Source organism: Cibotium barometz, chromosome 63 (genome assembly GCF_041138505.1).
Source record: "Cibotium barometz isolate CiBa-2024 chromosome 63, ASM4113850v1, whole genome shotgun sequence".
In the NCBI taxonomy this organism is placed as follows: Eukaryota; Viridiplantae; Streptophyta; class Polypodiopsida; order Cyatheales; family Cibotiaceae; genus Cibotium; species Cibotium barometz.
In genome coordinates, this window is record NC_141108.1 from 14,717,840 (window position 1) to 14,738,852 (window position 21,013).

At 40.2% G+C, this 21,013-nt stretch overlaps 1 protein-coding gene across 1 annotated transcript; it reads left to right on the forward strand.

Moving 5' to 3' along the window:
- The first annotated feature begins 4,849 nt into the window (after positions 1–4,849).
- Positions 4,850–7,389, forward strand: LOC147603733 (eukaryotic translation initiation factor 5A-2-like). Its single transcript, XM_086795809.1, has 5 exons — positions 4,850–5,163; positions 6,317–6,439; positions 6,553–6,609; positions 6,702–6,776; positions 6,934–7,389. The coding sequence occupies exons 1-5, from the start codon at positions 4,921–4,923 to the stop codon at positions 7,033–7,035; spliced, it is 600 nt and encodes a 199-aa protein (XP_086651935.1). The 5' UTR covers positions 4,850–4,920; the 3' UTR covers positions 7,036–7,389.
- The last annotated feature ends 13,624 nt before the right edge of the window (positions 7,390–21,013 follow it).

The following is a 21,013-nucleotide window of genomic DNA, read 5'->3' on the forward strand; positions in this document are numbered from 1 at the left end:
GGTTCTTCAAAAAACATGATTCACTCGAACCAACTTCACTTGCTCACCCTTGACCAAAATGATATAGCAAATCAATTCGCTATAACTGGATTGCACATAAGAAAAATGCTTTAATTAGCATTTGGTGGCTAAACAACGATAAAAGATCATGAAAACACTGTCTAAAATTAATCCAAATGGAAATAGCTACAAATATGAGGCACACTCGCATTAAATATATGCGAATAACCTGCATCTATCTAATGCTAGCACGTAAAAAACATACTTCAACACTAAATACCTCCTGAAAATATTAAATTCTTGAGAAAAAAAATTATCATGAATGTTTCCTATTTTTCTAGGGCCTCAAAATTTACTAATTTTGAAATCAACCAAATTCTATCTTATGGCACTCCAAATCTAAAATTTTCTAGAAAATTTTAGCAATAAAATTTACCAAAATACAATTGATATTTCAAAAATACCAATTTTTAGGATTTTAAAAATAATATCTAAAATTTTTCTAAGTTTGGTAATTCAAAAAAGTTACCCCAAGAATCCCATCGATTCATGACTGCCCGACAATTCTCAAATCCAATCAAAATCTCTAATTTTAATGGAATTACTAATTTTCTAGGCAAAAAATAGATTTTTAAAGGAATTCGAACAGTCTTCACGGGTGCCCAAATGGACATGCCAACAAACTCATATATTCTAAAAATTGGAAATAACCTGTCTAATTTTCCATGAATTTTTTTAAAAAAATTCAAAATTTTTGTTGTACCCCAAACGCATTAGAATATGAGTGGTCAAAAAATTTCGGAACCCGAATAGTCACCCCAGAATGCGAATAGCCAAGGGTTGCAGAAAATGAAAAGACAAAAAACTCTAGAATTTGAAAGGTTAAAAAAAATTTGGACCCCAAAGGCCAAAGGGCTCAACATGATTTTTTTTTAAAATCGTGAATTTGAAGATTTTTTTAAAAATCTTTAATCAAAAGCTAATAAAGCTTTGATTAAAAGATTTTCAAAGCTTCTTTTTTTTGAAGAAAACGTGGGGGGGGGAGGGGGAGCACAGACAGCTGCCCGTTGAAAAAAAAAGCCCTCCCCCTCCTCGGTGCGTGATTTTGTGAGGGAGAGGGGGGGAGCATTTCCTTCCTCTTTCCCTTCTCCATCTCCACACCCTCTTCCACCATCTCCTTCCTCTCTTGTATGTTAAACAGAGTGATTATGCCTTAAACATGATTATGAGACAATCAAGTTTAGCCACTAATTATGTGGGTTAATTAGCCATTAAATTTTAATTAATCCACCCAAATAAGAGGTGTTCCCACGTGAGAGAGAGAAAATGAAGGAAAATTTCAGATTTGAGAGATGGAAAAAATGCCATGCACAACACAAGAGAGAACTCGATGCATCAACATGCTGCCCCCTACTGAAATTCAGTAGAAAATCAATAGAAATTTGATAGCATACCCGTGGGAAACCCACAAAATGCATTAAAAATTCATAAATAATTAGGAAAATTTCCTAAAATTTGTAGAAATTTAGGGATCTCAACAACCAAAATTCTTTCCTCAGGATGATTAGCTATAATTTTAGTATTAACCAGAGTCATGACCTCACTATAACTTAAGCTAACACCACCATAGAAGATTTCCCAATCCCTAAAACTATTTATCCTATAGATTTTCCCAAAAAGGTTATGCTCTTGTACAACCAAAATAGACAGATCCCACGACTTCACTAATTCTCAAAAATAGCACTTTTCTTCTTATCTCTAATCCCTTTCACGTTCCACATGTTAATGCAGTTTCCGAGACCATCTCCACTTCCTCTCCATCCCTAACTACTATGAGCAAGGCCAAAATCCTTTCTTGTTTCAATCAGTACCCGTCTCGAGTTTTGTTCTACCAACACAGGATTATCCCTTTCTAGCAGAGGACTAAAGGGGTTAGAAAAGATGATAGAGTTTAAATTATTGTTCTTTCTACTCTCGAAACCCCGACTAAGTTGGGCCTTCCTAGCCTCAGTTTTTGTCTTCCTGACACTAGTTTTGGTTTTATCTTTAGCCCAACCCCCTTCCATCTTGTTCTCCCCAGATTCTAACACTAGTTCCTTCCCTTTAGATTCAATCTTCTGAGTTTCCAGAGGTACTCTCTCTTTTCACTTCCCCCCCGATTAACCTCTTTAGCCTCTTCCCTCAAAGATTCTAAGTCAGGGCAGTCTTTGGCAATGTGCCCAAAGTCCCCACATCTAAAGCAAGCACCAGGGAAGGCTCCAAACTTGAGGCCTAACTCCAACTTACCCAATTGACCTAAATCTATCTCCATAGATTTTGGAGTCTCGTTGGCCGGATTCCATGTAATGCACACGCTGTTACCCTGCCTTCCTCCTACCTCATCACCGAGAACATACAACATAGAACCAAGGGATTGGGCTATCTCACGCAACGCAGGTCTTAGCCAAGGAGGAAGTCCTATCACTTCAACCCAAATAGGACAAGCATTCTGTAAACTTTATTGACATCAAACAAGGGATCAAAAGGAAATACATGCACCAACCTTTGCCCAAAAAACAAGGGACCCTTAGCAAACAACTCAGACACAAACTGACCGTTGATAAACAGCACATTGAAAAAACCCTTCCTTCCCAGATAGAAAATCTTAGTCACACAGAGCAGTCATGTAAAATACTTTCCTGAAGCCACTTGCCTAAATCGCCCTTCGATGGAGGCTTGCCCGAGCAAAAGAGGAACACACTACACATTGAAAATAACCCTACTTGGCTTCTAATGAACTCTTGGCTAAAGCATACCTTACTCTTCACCTGATTATAGGGTCTTTCGTTTAGCCAATCCGGAACACATTTCCTCTTGACACACTCCGCCTCGACGTCCTCACCTCTGCGCTTCATCTCCTCCTCTATCTCCGGATCCCCAGTCCCCCCATCCACTCGCCCCCTCATCCTCTCGTAGAAGCCAACCACTAGACGCCATCGCCATGCAACGCCCAAGATGTCGACCTCCCGTCAACGTACTGTGGGCATGCACCCACACGAATGGATTAAGCACCCCACTAACCCTTTAACCTTTCGCATGCACGACACGTAGCAATTCGATCCGATTGCGATCCTCTCCTCAATCCAGAAATCCCTTCAAGCTCATCTTCGCCCTCTCTAGGATTATAGATAGATTATAGATAGATTTATAGATAAATTACGGGTGCTTATTCATTCGAACCTATTAATTAATTGGGTTTGGAATTAAGATGGCTACATGCATTTATACTCTTTCCTTGGGTGGATACTCTAAAGTGCCTCTCAATGGAAGAGTGGTTGGGGGATTTGAGATCAACATGTCAGTTAGACAAGGTTGCCCATTAGCTCCCCTGCTTTTTGCTATTGCCTCTCACCCTTTAATTTTGTCATTAGAACTAGCATGCAGTGAAGGGAAGATTACAGGCTTAAAACTCAAGCACAGTGAACAGCTTGTAATTCAATGTTTTGCTGATGACTCTCTGTTATTCCTAAAGGCTGAGAACAACAATGTGAGATGGGCCCTAGAGTTAGTACAGGAGTATGCCTATGCTTTAGGCTCTAAATGTAACATTCTAAAATGCAAAATCATATGCCTAATGATAACTCAGGTGCTGGAGGTGTTGCATAGTCAATTATGTTCCACAACAACTGATACTTCAGTCTGGATCAAGGATTGGACTTGGATCAATGGTGTCAAACTGAAGGAGGGCAAAACTAGGGACATTTAAGCATTAATGAGGAAGGGGGGTGCCAATGTATTGTATTGCAACAAAATATGGAATGTAAAATGGAGTTCTTCTAGTTGGAAAAAGAGATGGCACTTGATTTGGAATTGCCAGGTCCCTAGGAAATTTTAAGTTTTTTGGTGGAAGGTTAGCATGTGGGCTTTATCAATTGGATATAAACTACAAAAAAGAAACATGGCTAGTGGCATTTGCCCTAGGTGCAGGGCTTCAATAGAAAGTGGCAAACATTTGTTCTGGGAATGTCCAGCTCTAAGGAGCCCCTGGTGCAAAATGACTAAGTGGATAGAGAGGGGTCTGAACATGCAAACCTTTTGGGAGGATTGGTTACTTGGGAAATGGGCAGTCAGTGATGAGCTCATTTGTGGGCTAGTGTTTAACATTATCATAACTTGCATCTTATGGGAAATCTGGACTAGCAGGAATGAAATTGTGTTCTTGAAGGCTACATGTAGAGGGTTGCAGGACATAGAGCTGATGTACAAATGTGTATGCATGTGCTAATCTGTATGTAATGTAAATAAAATTAGATCTCTGGAATTGGATTTGTTGATTTAGAATATGCAGAGGAATATGCTTTGAATGTTTCCCTGATTTTGGCTATGCTTCATGCATACTAGGGTTCTTTCCCTAATGATGGATTGGTGGCTGCAGGTGAGATGTTGGATTGAGAAGAAAAGGCCTCCTAGGTTTGGACCTAAAACTCAGAGATGGTACCGCAAGGAAAAACAAACTGATCATACATTTGTTGCCTTTATTGAGAACCCGGTTGGCACTAGACCCACAATCAAGGTTTGGTCAAAGCATGGGGGAATGCTAGAAAAACAATCCCCCCGTGGTTGCACTACTGAGGCCATGATGGAGGCTTGCTTACTGCTGGGATATCAGATTTCGTGGGAACAGTCTTGTTTTTTGTGTGAGGATGAAAGATCGGAATATTTATGTAAAATCCCGAATGAGGTTAAAAAAGAGTAGATAATAGAGTTTTTGGGTTTGGTGGATGTCAGATTTGGAATAGTTAATATTAATAAATATAATTGGTAAAAAAAATTTTATATCTATAATCCTTACAACAAAATTAGGATTTTGATGTGCAGGTTAATTACCTTAAACTTAAGGGATCAATTAGGTAGCCGTACGATGGAGGAGATCGGACGGTGATGTGGTATGTAAGAGGAATTGTAGAAGCCTTTCCCACTGCCATAGCCAGGTCTGCTGTTGCTCCGAACCCTATCCTGTTTCGTGCGTGCAAGCTCGGCGATTCAACTTGGGCAGCCATGTCTGATTCGGAGCAGACGACTTTTGAGCACAAGGCTGACGCCGGAGCTTCCAAGACCTTCCCGCAGCAGGCCGGCACTATCCGCAAGAATGGCTACATCGTCATCAAGAACCGCCCCTGCAAGGTGAGGGTTGCTACCGTTTTGATTTCATCCGAGTTAATTTTTAGGGTTAGGGTTATGGCATTTCTGAACTGCTTGATTATTATCAGCAGTTGTCTTCGCAAAGTCAGGGTTAGGGTTAGGGTAGGGTTCCGAATAACTCCCTTATCGCAATCGTCTCCGCAAGATTTGGTTTATTAGTAAGCATTTTGTAGATTAGGCGATTAGGCCCTTATTTCCAAAGCATTTCTTAGCAGCTGTCTTTGTAAAGTTAGGGTTTCTTGGCAGGTAGGTTGGTTTAGCATTCGTCAGATATCGTATCTTTGAATTTAGGGTTTATTTCGCTTTCAAGTTTGGATCAATGATTACTGAATGGGTTTCTGAACAGTTGGACAATTGATTTTCAGGCTATGGTCCTCTATTCTGACTGGCATCATCTTGATCAGCGTTCACTGTAGGCACTTCTTAATCGTTAGGAGCTTTATTTTCAAAGGTAAAAGAGGTGGAGGTGGGACAAGCTCTCTTTCATTGCCACTTGTCCACAGAGATCTCCCCCTTCCCAGCCTGTGGAAAGGCCATTGTTTTCATGGCAGTTCGTCCTGTGCAGAGACCAGGGTATCCCCTCCCCCCAAAAAAATCCCTGCGTTGGGTGGGGCCCTTATTTTCTTCCTTTATGTTCATCCACTGCCAGGGCTTTCTTAGTTTTTCTGAACCATCAGCCATAAGATAGGGAGTTTGTAGATGAGGATTATGCTTAACTTCCCTGTATTTGGAGTGGCTTAGTCAGCAATAATGGCCTCTGCCAGGAGAGGGTTTTAATTATCTGGGAATTGCTATTTCTGTTAGTCTAAATCTTCAGTAGAAGTTTTGATATTGATAGGGTTTCTCTTTCTTCCCTAGTATGCTTCTTTTCAGCATTTTATTTTAAGGTTCTTTTACTACAGGTGAGTGTTCCGGGTATGAATGTTGTTTTCTTGGCTCCCACGCCCTCTGGGCACTGTCATGGCTTTTTTAGATGATTGTGTATGGATTCGCTATTCCTCGTCTGGTTCTAAATTGTAGAATTGGATCGCTGCGTTTTGCATGCTGTTAGGATTTTTCTTCTGGTTGTATTGGGGAAGTGCTGGGGTTCATGCTGAGCTCAGGTACTTTTTGGTTTTATCTGTGGTTGTGGCAGGTGGTGGAGGTTTCCACCTCCAAAACTGGAAAGCATGGTCATGCCAAGTGTCACTTTGTGGGAATTGACATCTTTTTAGGCAAGAAGCTGGAAGATATTGTGCCTTCCTCTCACAACTGTGATGTATGACTCACCTTTGACATCTTTACACCTTCATCAGCTTAACCACTAAAGTGGACTCTTTCAATTATGGGAATTGTTTATGCTAAACTAGAGGATTCAACCTGCTGTTTCAGGTTCCTGAAGTCACTCGTGTTGACTATCAGTTGATTGACATCTCAGAGGATGGCTTTGTAAGTTAATGTTTTCCATTCTGAGCATAGCATTTTCTGTTACATGGGCTTGATGTTGTGAGGCTTATGATGTGTATTGACAATAATTGCAGGTTAGCCTCCTTATGGACAATGGCAGTACCAAGGATGATCTGAAGCTTCCCACTGATGATACACTCTTAACCCAGGTCAGTGTTTAGTTCAGTTTGCTGACTGGCTTTGATTGAATGCCAGTACTATTGAATGAGTGTCAGTGTCCTTGCATGGAAACTGATTAGATTTCTGTACTATGGAATGGCTGTAGGAACGCTAGCATGGAAGCTCACAACTTTTCCGTTTGTGCAGATCAAGGACGGGTTCGCAGACGGAAAGGATCTTGTGGTAACAGTGATGTCTGCCATGGGTGAGGAGCAGATCTGTGCCCTTAAGGACATTGGGCCCAAGTAAAATCAGAGGACTGGAAGTCACTTAAGGATGCTATGCTCTTTAGAGGCATTGTGAATGAGTGGCTCCCCTGTTACCAAGCTTGTAAGCTTGAAAACTTGTTTTGTTTCTTCTCATGCTTTTTGCGTTAATGTAGGTGGTGGTACAGAACAAGTATCAAAGACTACCCAAGTAACATCTGGGTCCAAAAGTATTTTTTATTGGTTTGCTTTTGAGATCAACAGGGAGGTCTGTCAAGAAGATAACTGATAAAGGTGGGTCTGTGCCAGCAGTATGTCTGCTTTTAGTCCCTTATCATGTAGTATGAAGACAGCGTCCACTTCCAAACTAAACATCCCCAATTGCCAATGTTTTAAAGCAGAGCCTTGCTGGTAATTTCGCTAGTTATTGTTAGGTATTGATTATGGTAATGTCTTGGGTGCAGAAGTTTTATGATTTATATGCTGGAGGAGGGTTTCTATTACTGTTTTCTATTTTTTGGGGGCAACAGATGCATGATCACCCCTCTTGTTCAGTTGAGCTCTTTGTGAATTGCACCTGCATCAATTAATGAATGCAAAAAGCGAATGCAGGCACACATGGCTTCTAGCATAGGCCTTCAGATCTTGAGAAGGGGCAGTGTGAGTGAGGATACACTGAGGAAACTGAAAGAGCAAGCTAAGTGTGGGTTAGAGTAATGGGCTTGTTGGGTGCTCCGCTTGTCATCCAAAGGTGAGGTCTCCCTCATGTCTTTGTGGTACCCACGGACTGGCGAGGCAGGCTATAAGATTCCTCAAGCCCTTCGTACCACTAGGGAAAGATCTATTCATGCAAATTCACTTTCATCTTGTCATGTGCATAGAGTGTATCTACCGTGTGCAACACGTACACAAGACTAGCTTAGAGGCTTGGGGAAGCTTGGAGTTAGGTAGGTTGATTGGCGAGTTGGGCTAGGGATAGACTGATGGGTGGGCACCCAAGTATGGACGGGTGGGTACCTAAGTGTGGACGCCCGGTAACCGGCCAAGAGCCTATAAAAGGGTGGCCAAGGTAGGTCAGTTGGTCATAGAGTCTCGCAAGTCTTTGTAAGAGCTCTACGGTCTAGAGCTTGGATTTAGTGCAGACGTGCACTTGCTTCATGTAGCTAAGGTCGGTAGCAGTCTCGAGGCCCGTGAGGGTAGCTCCGTGACGGTATAGGACGTCATGGTGTAGAGACTGGTTGGTGCGTCTTGCTAGTTAGCTCAGCTCGTGGCTTGGTGGGGACAGCCAAGACTTGTGGGTTTTGCCCACGGTTGTCATGGTCGGGTGGTGAGTCAGGCTTGCATCCCCTTCATGTTGTTTGGCTTTGTTTTGCAGGTTTCGAGTCGTGTTTAAGGAGTGCTCTATGAGGAGATCCGTGGGGATTTGACACATCTAGAACGGCTTTAAACTTTGTAGCGTTAATGAGCATTAATTTAATGCCCAAAAGCAATGTCGAAAGTTCATGATTTAAGGTCTTAATAGCAGTTGGTTGGTATGGTGGTGTTTGTGCCTCTTATAGGGCGTGGAATCTATATGGAGGCGGTCTAGTTTCAAGTGGTTGATGAGCTCATAAAGTACTTTGAGCTATTGAGTGACTAGAGACTCTAAAGGGGTCTTTGTGATATGAATGATTTTATGTGTTTTTGCATGCCTCCACTTGTGCTCAGTTGTATGGAGAAATTTGTCTAAGTGTAGAAATTTCAGTTCAATACCATCGAATTGAGTAAAGCAACATCAAAGTGTGTACATACATGAGACTTTTCACAATGTAAGTTTGCTGCCAAATTCTAGTAGATGCAAAAAGGCACTAAAATGTTTATTTTGCGTGGTTGAAATGACTACTATTTATATTACCACAATAACGCACCCAAAGTCTACTTTTACTATTGATTTTTATGAAATATGCTTTGGATTAAGGTTTGAATGTGTTTTGGACCTTGGGTTCTTTAAGGTTCTAGACCCTTGACACACAAGATTTGGTAGATTCATGATGGTGATGTGACGGAGGGGTTTAATAAAATTATGAAGGTAAAGAATTTTAAGGATGGAAGGGGCTGCATGGTGACCCCCTCTCTCCCTCTCCCCCAGGACACCCACTCCCTCTCCCTTTTTGTACAAAAGCCCTCTCCCTCGCTCTTTTTCACTCTCCTCCACGATGCCCTCTCCCTCTCCCTATTTGCAAATGGAAGTGCCCCTCCCTTGTTTGCAAGGGTGACCTCTCTCTTCCCTCCTGGGGTCTTTGCACGATGACTTGTACAAGGTTTAAAAACCTTTCGTTTCATGTAGAAGATCTAAATTGTTAGCAAATCATTAATTTATTAATGCTTGAGATAGCGGGCATTAATTAATTAATGAAGATAAAGCTAATAGGTACCCATGGAAAAAGGTCAATCGAGTGCATTAATTAATTAATGAAGAAAAAGCTAAATAGATACCCATGAAGAAAAGGTCAACTAACTAGGTTATTCATGTATTCCATCGACATTGAATTTGCTTTGTGTGAAAAGGTCAACTTACTCCTACATGCCATGGTTGTTTCCTTTACCCACAATTATACAAATACTTGCCATCACTAAGAGCTCTCTTAAATGCACGTTTTTGTTTTCTAAGTATTCACATTTGCCATGCCGATTGGTACAAAAAACATCAAACATTGCATCATTTGAAGGCAATGCACTTTTGAAGCAAATTCATAGCCTTCCCCTAAATTTTGCGTATTTATTTGTTACCCATGTTGAGGTTGCTCTTGCGATTTCCAATCCCTAAGCTAGATCAATCCAAATTAATACCGTCGCCATATACATCCTCTTCTAGAAGTAGTGCTACATGGTTGACCCTAACAATGTATTAGAATATCTCAAATGCAAGCAAATACTACTAGCATATTTCTTGAATGAAAAAAGCTTTTAAGTCACTTTTATATGTAGTATAATAGTCACTAGATGTCTTGTTCGTATGTCTTGCCCAAGTATACATCTTGTCCACATCTTTTAAAACACATTGGCTTCAATTAATACAAAGATCCACTAAACACTTAAACAAACCTTCTCTCTCTTTATAAGCAAAAAAAAATCCCTTCACCCTTGTAATGATGTATTCCTTTGTCATTAACAACCCCTTGTGATGTTGTAATTGTTGCAAGAGGTAGCATAACTCTATGCAGTGTGTGAAATCAATAAAAATGGCATTTGATTAAAGGTCGTTTTATGGGATTTGTCAAGTGCAAATAGTCGTAAAAAAGGTGAAAGTTGTAGATTCTAAATGATGCAAGTTGATGATGTCAAAGGTCACATAGGATAATTGAGAGAATCAAGGGTGGATGGACTAAATCAAGGAATGCTCCTTTCTGATCTATAAAAGTTATTAGTCCCCTAATCTAAAATAAAAAAGTGACTTTGATGAGGGAACGAAGAAGTCAAAATCTAACAAGGAATATGATGACGAACCCCCTTGATTTCAAACTAGCGTGCACTGTGTTCTTGAGTGAAGGTCATGTGACTAAGGGCTACATCTAAAAGTAAACTACTTGCACTGATATATGGTCAAAAAAGTATTCCAAACCTCTTTACCCATAGAAATCCTTCAATTTTTTTCATATTCATGTTCTCTCAGCAATTTTCTTCATTACTCTCCAACTTCTCATCTCCAACCTCTAGTATTGTGTGACATGCATAGAACATTCAATTTCTTAGAATCTTGTTTAGTTTATTTCTATCCAGTTGATTCGAGCATTGATTTCTAACACCCCTCTCATTATTCACCCTTAGGCGAATCTTCTTTTTGGCCTAATGCCTCAATGAAGATGTCACTCTAGATATTTCTCCCAAGGGCCTTCGTGAATATTTTTGTACAATTATTAGTTGTGGAGAGAAGACCATCTAAACCTCTCTATCAATGAAATACTTGTGCACAAATATCACTAAATCTCAATGTGTTTTGTGCAAGAATGAAACCTAACCAATAATGCCTCATGCACAAATATCACTAAAACTCAATGTTCTTTGTGCAAGCATGGAACCTAGGATTCTTCACAATCACCATGGTTTTTATTATAGCTAAGCTGGCTACTTTTTACTCATTCATAGAATAATTTCAAATCTAAGGGAGAAACAATAACCTGTCTCACAAATCGCCTGCTATCACAATCTCTTGCTCAATATAAGTTGAAAAAACTACTATGCCATACTCCTACCTTTGATGTACTTCAACACTCGTATTCCTACCATATAATGGCTTTCTTGAGGCTTCTTTGAGAACTTGCTCACAACATACGAGTTTATAGTTAATGTTTAGCCATGTGTTGCATAAGAAAATGAGAGATAATGTTGTATTCCTACCTCTGATGTATTTTAACACTCATATAATAGTTCTCTTGAGACTTCTTAAAAAACCTGCTCAACATACTAAGTGTATAGTTAATATTTGAGACTCCCCACAAGTCTCATGTGTACTCTTTCATGTCCACCATCAATGAAGCATCTTATATAGACACCTTGACATCAACTTCCATGAGTGTGCCAACTTACACTTAAGCATATCAAATGTCTTTAGAACCTCCTCAAAATACCAAATATCACCCAACTTACACTTAAGCATATCAAATGTCTTCAGAACATCCCCAAAATACACCAAACTTTAATCCCTAAACACAAATACATGAGCCTAAGTTTTATCATTGGCTCCATGATTTCTTCATGTTTAAGATCTTCATTTCATGGTTCCCTATCAAGGTGAGGTTGTCCATCCAAAGGATGATTATGTACATTCCATTCTTAGAGAAACATACAAATTTATATTTAAGTGGGATTTAAAAAAACTAATACTTATAAAGTATCAATTTTTAAAAGACTAATACTTATATAGTATTGATCAATCCTTTTGTACCATGCTCAAGGGGCCATGCCTTTAGCTCCTATAAATTGGGGATCACAAACCCCAATGGCTTGTGCACCTCTTCCTTGAGATGTCCATTTAAAAAAGTTGATTTCACATTCATTTGCATATGATTAGTTGTGCAACTAAGGCAAGGATCGTGAATTGTAGTTATGATTACTATGGGGGTAAATGTCTCTTAAAAAGGAAATCCTTTAGCTTATGTGAATCCCTTCAACATTAACTAGGCCTTATTCTTCTCCAATGAGATGTCAATTTATACTTGGATTTATACACCCACTTAGCACCAAACAATGACCTTGCATTTTTTGTACTCTATAAGGTCTCTTCTATGTGATTTTTTCATGAAGAATTCATACCATGGCTACATGGCTCCCATCCAGATGATGGATCCGCTTGTGCCTTCTCCAAACTCTTGGGCTTTAACCTACATCATCTTTTCCATGAGTGCATAATTGAAAAATATTGTTTATGCCTCCCTCTATCATCTTTGAATGACATACTTTTTTGAAGGTAGTGCATCAAGGATGGCCAACGGATTCATGTTAGTTGATTTACCCACTTGCGTAATGGTGGCTATACCCTTCATGTTAGCACATCAAGGATGGAGACGGTGGATTCATGTTAGCTACTTTACTAACTTGGGTAATGGTGGCTATACCCTTCAGGGTTTTACGAGTTCTTCATCTTCATCCTTAGATTTCACCTCCTATGGAATGAGTGCAAATAGCCCTTTTACCTTTACAGAGACTGCACGGGTTTGCATCTCATTGGTTATGATTACTAGGCAATGATCTTGTTGCTGTCCAACTAGTGGGGAAAGACTCTTTCTCCAGTTGATGGGGATATTCTAGAAACACCACATCATGATCGTTCTTACCTTAGGGTCATAGATTCTATAACCCTTTGACTCCATACTATAACCCAAAGTGAAGCACTTGTGGATTTTTTGATTCAACTTGGTCTAATTTGACTCTAAAACATCACTTTCAAAATATTTTATTGATGGTGTCTTACAAGAGAAAAAGTCATCCCCTTGAGTGCAATATGCACCACTATATTAGCTTAATTAGCCTAGAAGATATTAGGTGATCCCTTCCCCTTAAGTATACTTGAGCCATCTCCATAACGTTGTGGTTCTTGCATTTAGCAACACCATTTGCTTGGGTGCATGAGTGGTATAATCAATTATCGTTTTGACCCCTCTTACTCCTTGCAAATAAGCTATGAATTCCAATGAAAGGAACTCTCCACCCTAATCAGTTTAAAAATTCTCCAATTTCTTTCTTGTCTTTATTCTTGACTATTAATAGTATAATTTTAAGAAATAAATCCTCAACTTTATTCTTTAGAAAATGTATCCATATCTACGTATTTAGTAACATAAAGTAACAAGAAGAACCACCTGAAGCTATGGTTCACCAGACAACTACTCACCCACCCATAATTGAATGTCTTTCTTAACTTTTGCTTTCGAATATAGATACGCACACACTCCTCTTTAAAACTTTAACTTATAAAGTAATCCATTGACAAATAATTTTTGGTTACAGATGTCATAACTCAAAAATTCCATCCAGTCCCTTGTTTCTCAAAAAACAGTATCTCCGTTGAGACCAACTAGTTAGCAAACGAGATCCAGTAACAGATTACAATAATCATTTCGTCCATCATATATATCTTCCACGACATACGCATGGGTGTCCTTGATCCACAGATCAATTCGAAGGGTCTTTAACTTAGTTTCAGATTTAGCGAGAGTTTTGAGAGTATTTTTCTAAACTGGTCACACCTTCTTTCCTCGAAATTGACAAAAGAGTTTGGTCTTGGTCATAGTCTGATTCAAGGTTCGAGTCGGATAAGATTTTTCTTAAACTATCTTTCTCGAAAAGGTTTGATAATTCAGTTACTATTTTGCTGAATTTCTTTCTTTGAATATTCACTTAACTGATTTCTAAATTAGTTATGAATTCCAATGAGGAATAAATTAATCATTTATATGAATATTTCGATCTCGATAGATTTCGTGAATTTTCTTTTTACAATCCGTGTGAATATAAAACGATAGAAATTTCTCTCTTAGAGTATTTAATTATTCATTTATCAAATACTCATAGAATTTAAACATAGAATTTAAGAGAATTCTAATTTTGATATAAAAATTCTTTATGCATCTATTTATGCATAAAAATCAACTTCAATGGGAATAACACTTTAAAAAAATTCCTTTTATGCATCTATTTATGCATAAAATCAAATTTAATAGGAATAACACATTTAAAATAAAAAGAATTTCTTTATGCATCTTTCTATGCATAAAAAACAAATTTATTGAGAATAACACTTTAATAAAAAAAATTTCATTATGCATCTTTCTATGCATAGAAATTAAATTAAATAAGAATAACACTTTTATAATAAAAAAATTTACTTTATGCATCTTTCTATGCATAAAAATCAAATTTAATGAGAATAACACTTTTATAATTAAAAAATTTTCTTTATGCATCTTTCTATGCATAGAAATTAAATTTAATGAGAATACTACTTTTATAATAAAAAAAATCCTTTATGCATCTTTCTATGCATAAAAATCAAATTTAATGAGAATAACACTTTTATAATTAAAAAATTCCTATTTATTAACACTAATTTTAAGGAAAAACTCTTCTTTAAAAAAATGACCAAGCTAACCTGGCCACCATTTCCTTGAGGAGCTTGAAAAGGGAGGGCTGGAGTCGCATTGGGAGCATCTTCCCTAATCTCGTTGTTGCGTGCTCCTATTTTGACGTCTCCGAGAAGAGGCCATCTTGGGCGTCGCCTTGTAGAGCTCGCTGCTGCGATCGAAATGCTTCAGTCGGATCTCAATTCGGAGATCGTTTGCTCATCGTATGAGCAAAAGATTATGGCGCATGAACCCTTTCTTAAGGCAAAAAACCTTTATTAAAGTCTACGCAAATGGAGGGGGGATTGTGAGATGTCCTTAAGGCCAAAAACGTGGAGAGGGCTGTGAGGGGCTGCTGTAAGTCTCTTCACATGGGGGAGAGAAGAGTTAAGGACACTGCCTCCTAGCAAGAGGGGGATGGAGGAAAATTGGCTTATCTGAAAAGAGGCAAATGAGGGGGTGTGAGAGAGGCGACTGCAAGGGGCGGCTGTACTACATCAAGTACACTGCATAGGGACAGACGGCGGTACGGACAGCGGTACAACAGGGCATACGCTACACAGAAATGCGTGTTGCCTATGGAGCACCCCCGGGATTTATATAGCTGGGGGGAGAGGGTACGGGCGCCGCGCAAAGCAAGGACGAAAGGACGGTGTACCTTCAAGGGCTATGGATCAGTGGCCTGCATGCGTCTAGGGGAAAGGTACGGTGTCAGTTGTCAAGGAAAGGAGTGGTACGCATGTACCTTATCTGGTCTGGGGCAGCATGGGTGTCCACGTAGGGGTACGTGTGGACCATACAGTGGGCGGTCGTCCTTTGGTTCTTGGGCGGCCATCGTACGGGCACCCTAGTAAGTGTGTATGGTCCAAATTTTGGGACGGGACACCCAAATTCGGGACGTCCGCCTCGATTTGCGTGCCGGACCGCCCGGGGGGCGATTTTTTTTTTAAATCCGGGAGGTTCTCTTGGTCGTTGGGGTTCAGACCGTTCGTCAATCGGACGCCCGGTCGTGCATTTATTAAGGTTTAAAGGTCGCCGTTTTTTAACTAAAATGACTGAAATTTACGTATAGGCTTGATCCGGTGTCCATTTTGGATGCTGTAAAATCCTATATTAGGGTAAAATCGCACGCAGATTCCAAATTTGGGCTCAGAATATGAAGATTCTAAGTAGAAATGACCCAAATAATAAAATCATTGATTTTTATAACATAAAAACTCATAATTACATGGACATTTCTTTATTAGTGAAGATGGGTATGTTACATCCTTCCCCCCTTAAAGAAATCGAGATGTCCTCATCTCATCATGAATTCGGGATAATCCTTTAAGAGTGTAGCTTCATCTTCCCAAGTTGCATCCTCTTCAGGATAATCCTTCCACTGTACTAGATGTTCTACGAGAGTTCTATTTCGGAGTTGCCTTTCCCTAGAATCTATGATGCTACTGGGCTATAATTCAAGGACTCCTTGAGTAGGGATTACAACTTGTTCATCATCAAGAATATGATCGAGACTGGGTACATATGGTTTTAACAAACTTACATGAAATACATTATGGACTTTGATATGGGCTGGGAGTTGGAGTTTATAGGCACTTTTACCTAGACACTTGATAACTGTATAGGGACCACAATACCTAGGGCTGAGCTTCTTATATTTCCCAAGTGATAGAGAACTTCGTTTGTTTCGCACTCGTAGAAGAACTCTGTCTCCTTCTTCCTTGAAGATCCTTTCAGACCTCTTGTTGTCAGCATAATGCTTTTGTCGATCTTGGGTAGCTTTAATATCCTTTTGGATTGCCTTGGTTTGTTCCTCCATTTCTTCGAGCATTTTCCTGGATGCCTCAACTCTTATGGTTGGATCAGAGAAATTTAGAGGAGACAAGCATTCTTGCCCATAGAGTGCTTTGAATGGTGACATTCCTATGCTTTGATAAGCAAATTCTACCAGAGGAAGGTATTGAATCCACCTTCTTGGTTCCCGTCCACAGTATGCTCTGAGAATGTCTTCAATTACTTGATTGACTCTCTCAGTCTGGCCATCGGTCTCTGGATGATAAGCTGTGCTAAAGCAAAGTTGAGTTCCCAGGGCTTGAAATAAGGACTGCCAGAACTTTGAAGTGAAGTCAGAATCTCGGTCACTTACTATCCTTTTTGGGAGACCATGAAGTCTGAGGACTTCCTTGATGAATACTCGAGCAACATCAGAAGCTTTGAAGGTCTTCTTCGCTGGTATAAGGTGAGCTACTTTGGTAAGTAAGTCCACTACTACCAGAATGGAGTCATATTCTCCTTGAACAGTGGGGAGACTTGTGACAAAATCCATACTAATGCACTCCCACTTCATTTGGGGAATATCCAAGGGTTGAAGTTTTCCAGGCATCTTGACTCTTTCAGCTTTGATCCTTTGGCATGAGAGACATTGCTTCAAGTACCGAAGGACATCATTTTTCAATCCTGCCCAATGAAAGCTCCTTCTTACGGCATTTAATGTTTTTGCATAGCCTGGGTGTCCTGCAGGCAGGACTATCATGAGCTTCATGGAGGATTAGTTTCTTTAAAGCAGGATCCTTAGGGATACATAGCCTGTGATTGAAGTAGAGGCTTCCTTCATGAGTGGAGTATCCCTTGATTATATTCTTCTCTTTCTCTGAATTTCCCCCTTCTTCTACTAACTTCATCATTCTCTGATAATCTGGATCATGAGATGAGACTTCTTCCACCTTGACCAGTATGGGATTATTTGGCATTGAAATTGCACTCAAGAAAGATTTGCGGCTAAGTGCATCTGCTACCACATTATCTTTCCCAGGGTGAAATTTGATGTCGAAGTCATATTCTTGTAGAATTTCAATCCATCTCCTTTGCCGCATGTTGAGGTTAGGCTGGGTGAAGATCCACTTTAGACTTTTGTGGTTAGTTACAAGCTGGAATTTGCCCCCCAAGAGATAATGTCTCCATAATTTGAGGCAATGAACAACTGCTAAGAGCTCCAAATCATGGGTGGCATAATTTGCTTCATATTACTTCAGCTTGCGCGGGAAGTATAAGCAACTGGTCTTCCTTCTTGGCCTAAGACACCACCAAGTGCTAGACTACTAGCATCAGTTAATTACCACTTCAAATTCCTTGGCGAAATCAGGAAGTTTCAGGACTGGGGCAGAAGTAATAATGATCTTGAGCTGATCAAAACTGTTTTGATGGATTGGCAGCCACACTATTTTGCAATCCTTCTTAAGAAGATCCGTCTAAGGTGCAGCTACCAAGGCATAATCTTTGATAAAAATCCTATACCATCCCGTGATTCCCAAAAACCCACGAACTTCACAAACTGATTTAGGAGGTGGCCATTCTAGAATATCCTTGACCTTAGCGGGGTCTACTGAAATGCCATCTTTGGAGACGATGAATCCAAGATACTCAATTTGATGAGTAAAGAAGGTACATTTGCTTTTCTTGGCATAGAGTTTGTGTCTGCGCAGCAATTGCAGAACTCTACGCACATGCTCCTCATGCTCTTCCATTGATTTGGAGTAGACTAAGATGTCATCAAAGAAAACAAGCACAAATTCATCCAAGTAAGGACGGAATATATCTTGCATTAGGCGGTTGAAGGTTGCAGGAGCATTGGTTAACCCGAATGACATTACAGTAAACTCATAGTGGCCATAACGGGTATTGAAGGCTGTCTTGGGTATATCTGCTTTCTTGACTTTGATCTGATAGTAACCAGACCTCAAATCTATTTTTGAGAAGACTTTGGCCCCATGAAGCCTGTCAAGAAGTTCGTCGATGCAAGGGATAGGATACTTATTCTTGACAGTGACTTGATTTAGCCCTCGATAATCTATGCAGAGGCGGAGAGTTCCGTCCTTCTTTTTTTGGAAAAGAACAGGTGCTCCCCAAGGAGAGCTACTGGGGCGTACAAATCCTTGTTCAATGAGTTGGGAAAGTTGCTCCTTAAGTTCAATGGCTTCAGGAAGGGACATTTTATAGGGAGTTTTTGAGACGGGTTGAGCTCCAGGGATCACCTCGATTTCATGATCGACTTCTCGAGGAGGCGGTAACCCTGTAAGCTCGTCATCATCAGGGAAGATGTCAGAGAATTCTTGGAGCCAAGAGGGTTTTGTCTCCATACTAGGTTCAATGACTTTGTTGAGCTTGACTAAGAAAACTTGCTGGCCCTTATGTGTTCCCTTGAGAAGATGTTTTGCCTTGACTACCCTAGATTTAGGTTTTCCTGTGATCCCCTAAACAGATATTACTTGGCCATGCTCATTTTCAAAAGTGATACTCCCCTGGTTACAATGAATGCTAGCTTTGTTTGCAATTAACCAATCCATCCCAAGGATTCCATCATAAATTCCTAATGGGGCAAGACTCTAAAGTGACCATGAGTTTGCTCATTACCCAGCTCAAAATCAAGGTTTTCTATAGAGTGGCGAGATACTACTTCTTTTCCACTGGCTAACTCTACAATCATTCTTCTAGCTGTTTTTTGACCCAAGTTTAATTTTTGCAAACACCTAGGAGAAAGGAATGAATGGGTACTGCCACAATCAATCAAAAGCTGAAATGGCTTACCGCCGTGATGAGTGGCGGGGGTTTGGATTACACCAAATTGTTTATTCGGACCTTGGTGTTCTACTGCCGCATGGACGGTGGCGCGCTCTTCTTCAGCCGTTTCCAAGGTCGGTTCTTCACTTATAACACAGGCAGTCCTAGCAACTGCTCCTCCGCAGCCTTTGCCGCGGCCACTGCCTCTTGCACCTTGGTGGATAGGGGTTCCACGGCCTTGATTTCCTCTGCTACCTTGGGGAAATGATGTTGCCATCTTGGGACAGTTTTCTCTAAAGTGTCCCAGCTCATTGCACTCAAAACACAGAGGGCCTTCTCTGGAAGAAGCAGCATATGAGCGGGGGACAAAAGAGTTGCCTTGTCGCCCTCTGTTGTAGTAGGGGAATTTTTGTTGGGGTTTCTTATAGGGTTGATCTTTAAGATTTGCCTCAGGGTAAGATCTCTTTTGATTCTTCGGCTTGTTAGCCTTCATTTCTTTCACAAGGGGCTTTGCTCGTATGAGAGCATCCTGTAATGTGCTTGGCCTCATTGCTTCAAGGTGGGAATCTAAGGGTTCATTTAGCCCTTGGCAGAAACGAGCCACTTGTTGCTGGGAAGTAGTCATAGCTGGGGCATACTTCCGAAGGGTGATAAATTTGGAATAGTAGTCCTCAAGATTTAAGCTGCACTGCCTAAGACTAAAAAAACTCATTCATCTTTATGGATTCATGGGATGGGGGAAGATATCTTTCCTTCACTGCCTGCTTGATGTCTTCCCACGTTTGAGAATGCTCGGTGACTTCCTTGTCACGGCACCACTGTTTCCACTAGAGTTTAGCATCTCCGATGAGGCGAAACCATGCGAGCATAGACTGATTTGCTACTCCAGTACCGGCAGCAGAGAAATAATCGTCCATCGCCTCAATCCAAACTTCAGCATCCTTCTCAACCTTTGAACCTTCTCCTTTAAAAGAGGGAGGTTGCATTTGCTTGAGCAAGAGCTTCTTCTCCTAGGTATCAGTGTAAAGCGCATTGGGAAGTGGAGGGTGGTCGTCCTGGCCATCATTGTAAAAACAATTTTAAGATTACAAGATTCATATTTGCACAACGCTTATTTTTGGAGAGTAAAACATTGAAATCATTTTATTTCCAAATATTTACAAGGACAAGTTTTATTACAAAGATCTGAGACTAATACAATTAGTCTTATTTGCTATCAAGGGAAATTCCTAGGCTTGACTATGACATAAGGGTAGAGCGGTCCACATAGGTGAAATATGGGGGTTCCGCTGTAGTTTCTAAGACTCTAAAAACTGATGGTAAGGGTGGTAGACTCTGGATTGGGGTAGATCCCAACACAGCTACTCTATCAGCAGCAGCACAGCAGGTAAGATCTGCATCACTTTGTCATACACCCAGCGATCCTGAGGTATGCGAATCCCATCTATAGTCACAGAGGTGTCGACCCTGGGAGTACCGACGAACCAAAATAAACGGATCATCTTCAACTTTTCAATCCAACGAAACCGCTTAAGGTCGGTGGTGAGGTTCCCAATTCAATCTGCTCGAATGAAGAAATATCTCGGCCCACGACTCTAGAAATCTCTACCCCATCCTCTTTCAATACGAGAGAAATGAGGGAGGGACATCTTCTCTAGTATCTGCACCATGGTGTCGCGGAACTCGAAATTTGAGGAGTGACTAGCAGTCTCGAAGATGCATTGGAAAACTAGAAACTTGGAGTAGGCATCTTTCTCTTCCTACAATCATTCAAACATCAATTCAACTTATTTGTTTTAGTAGGATGTTTTTACTAATTAGCATTATGTTAGATAAAACATTCATTGCAAAACAATCCTTAAATGA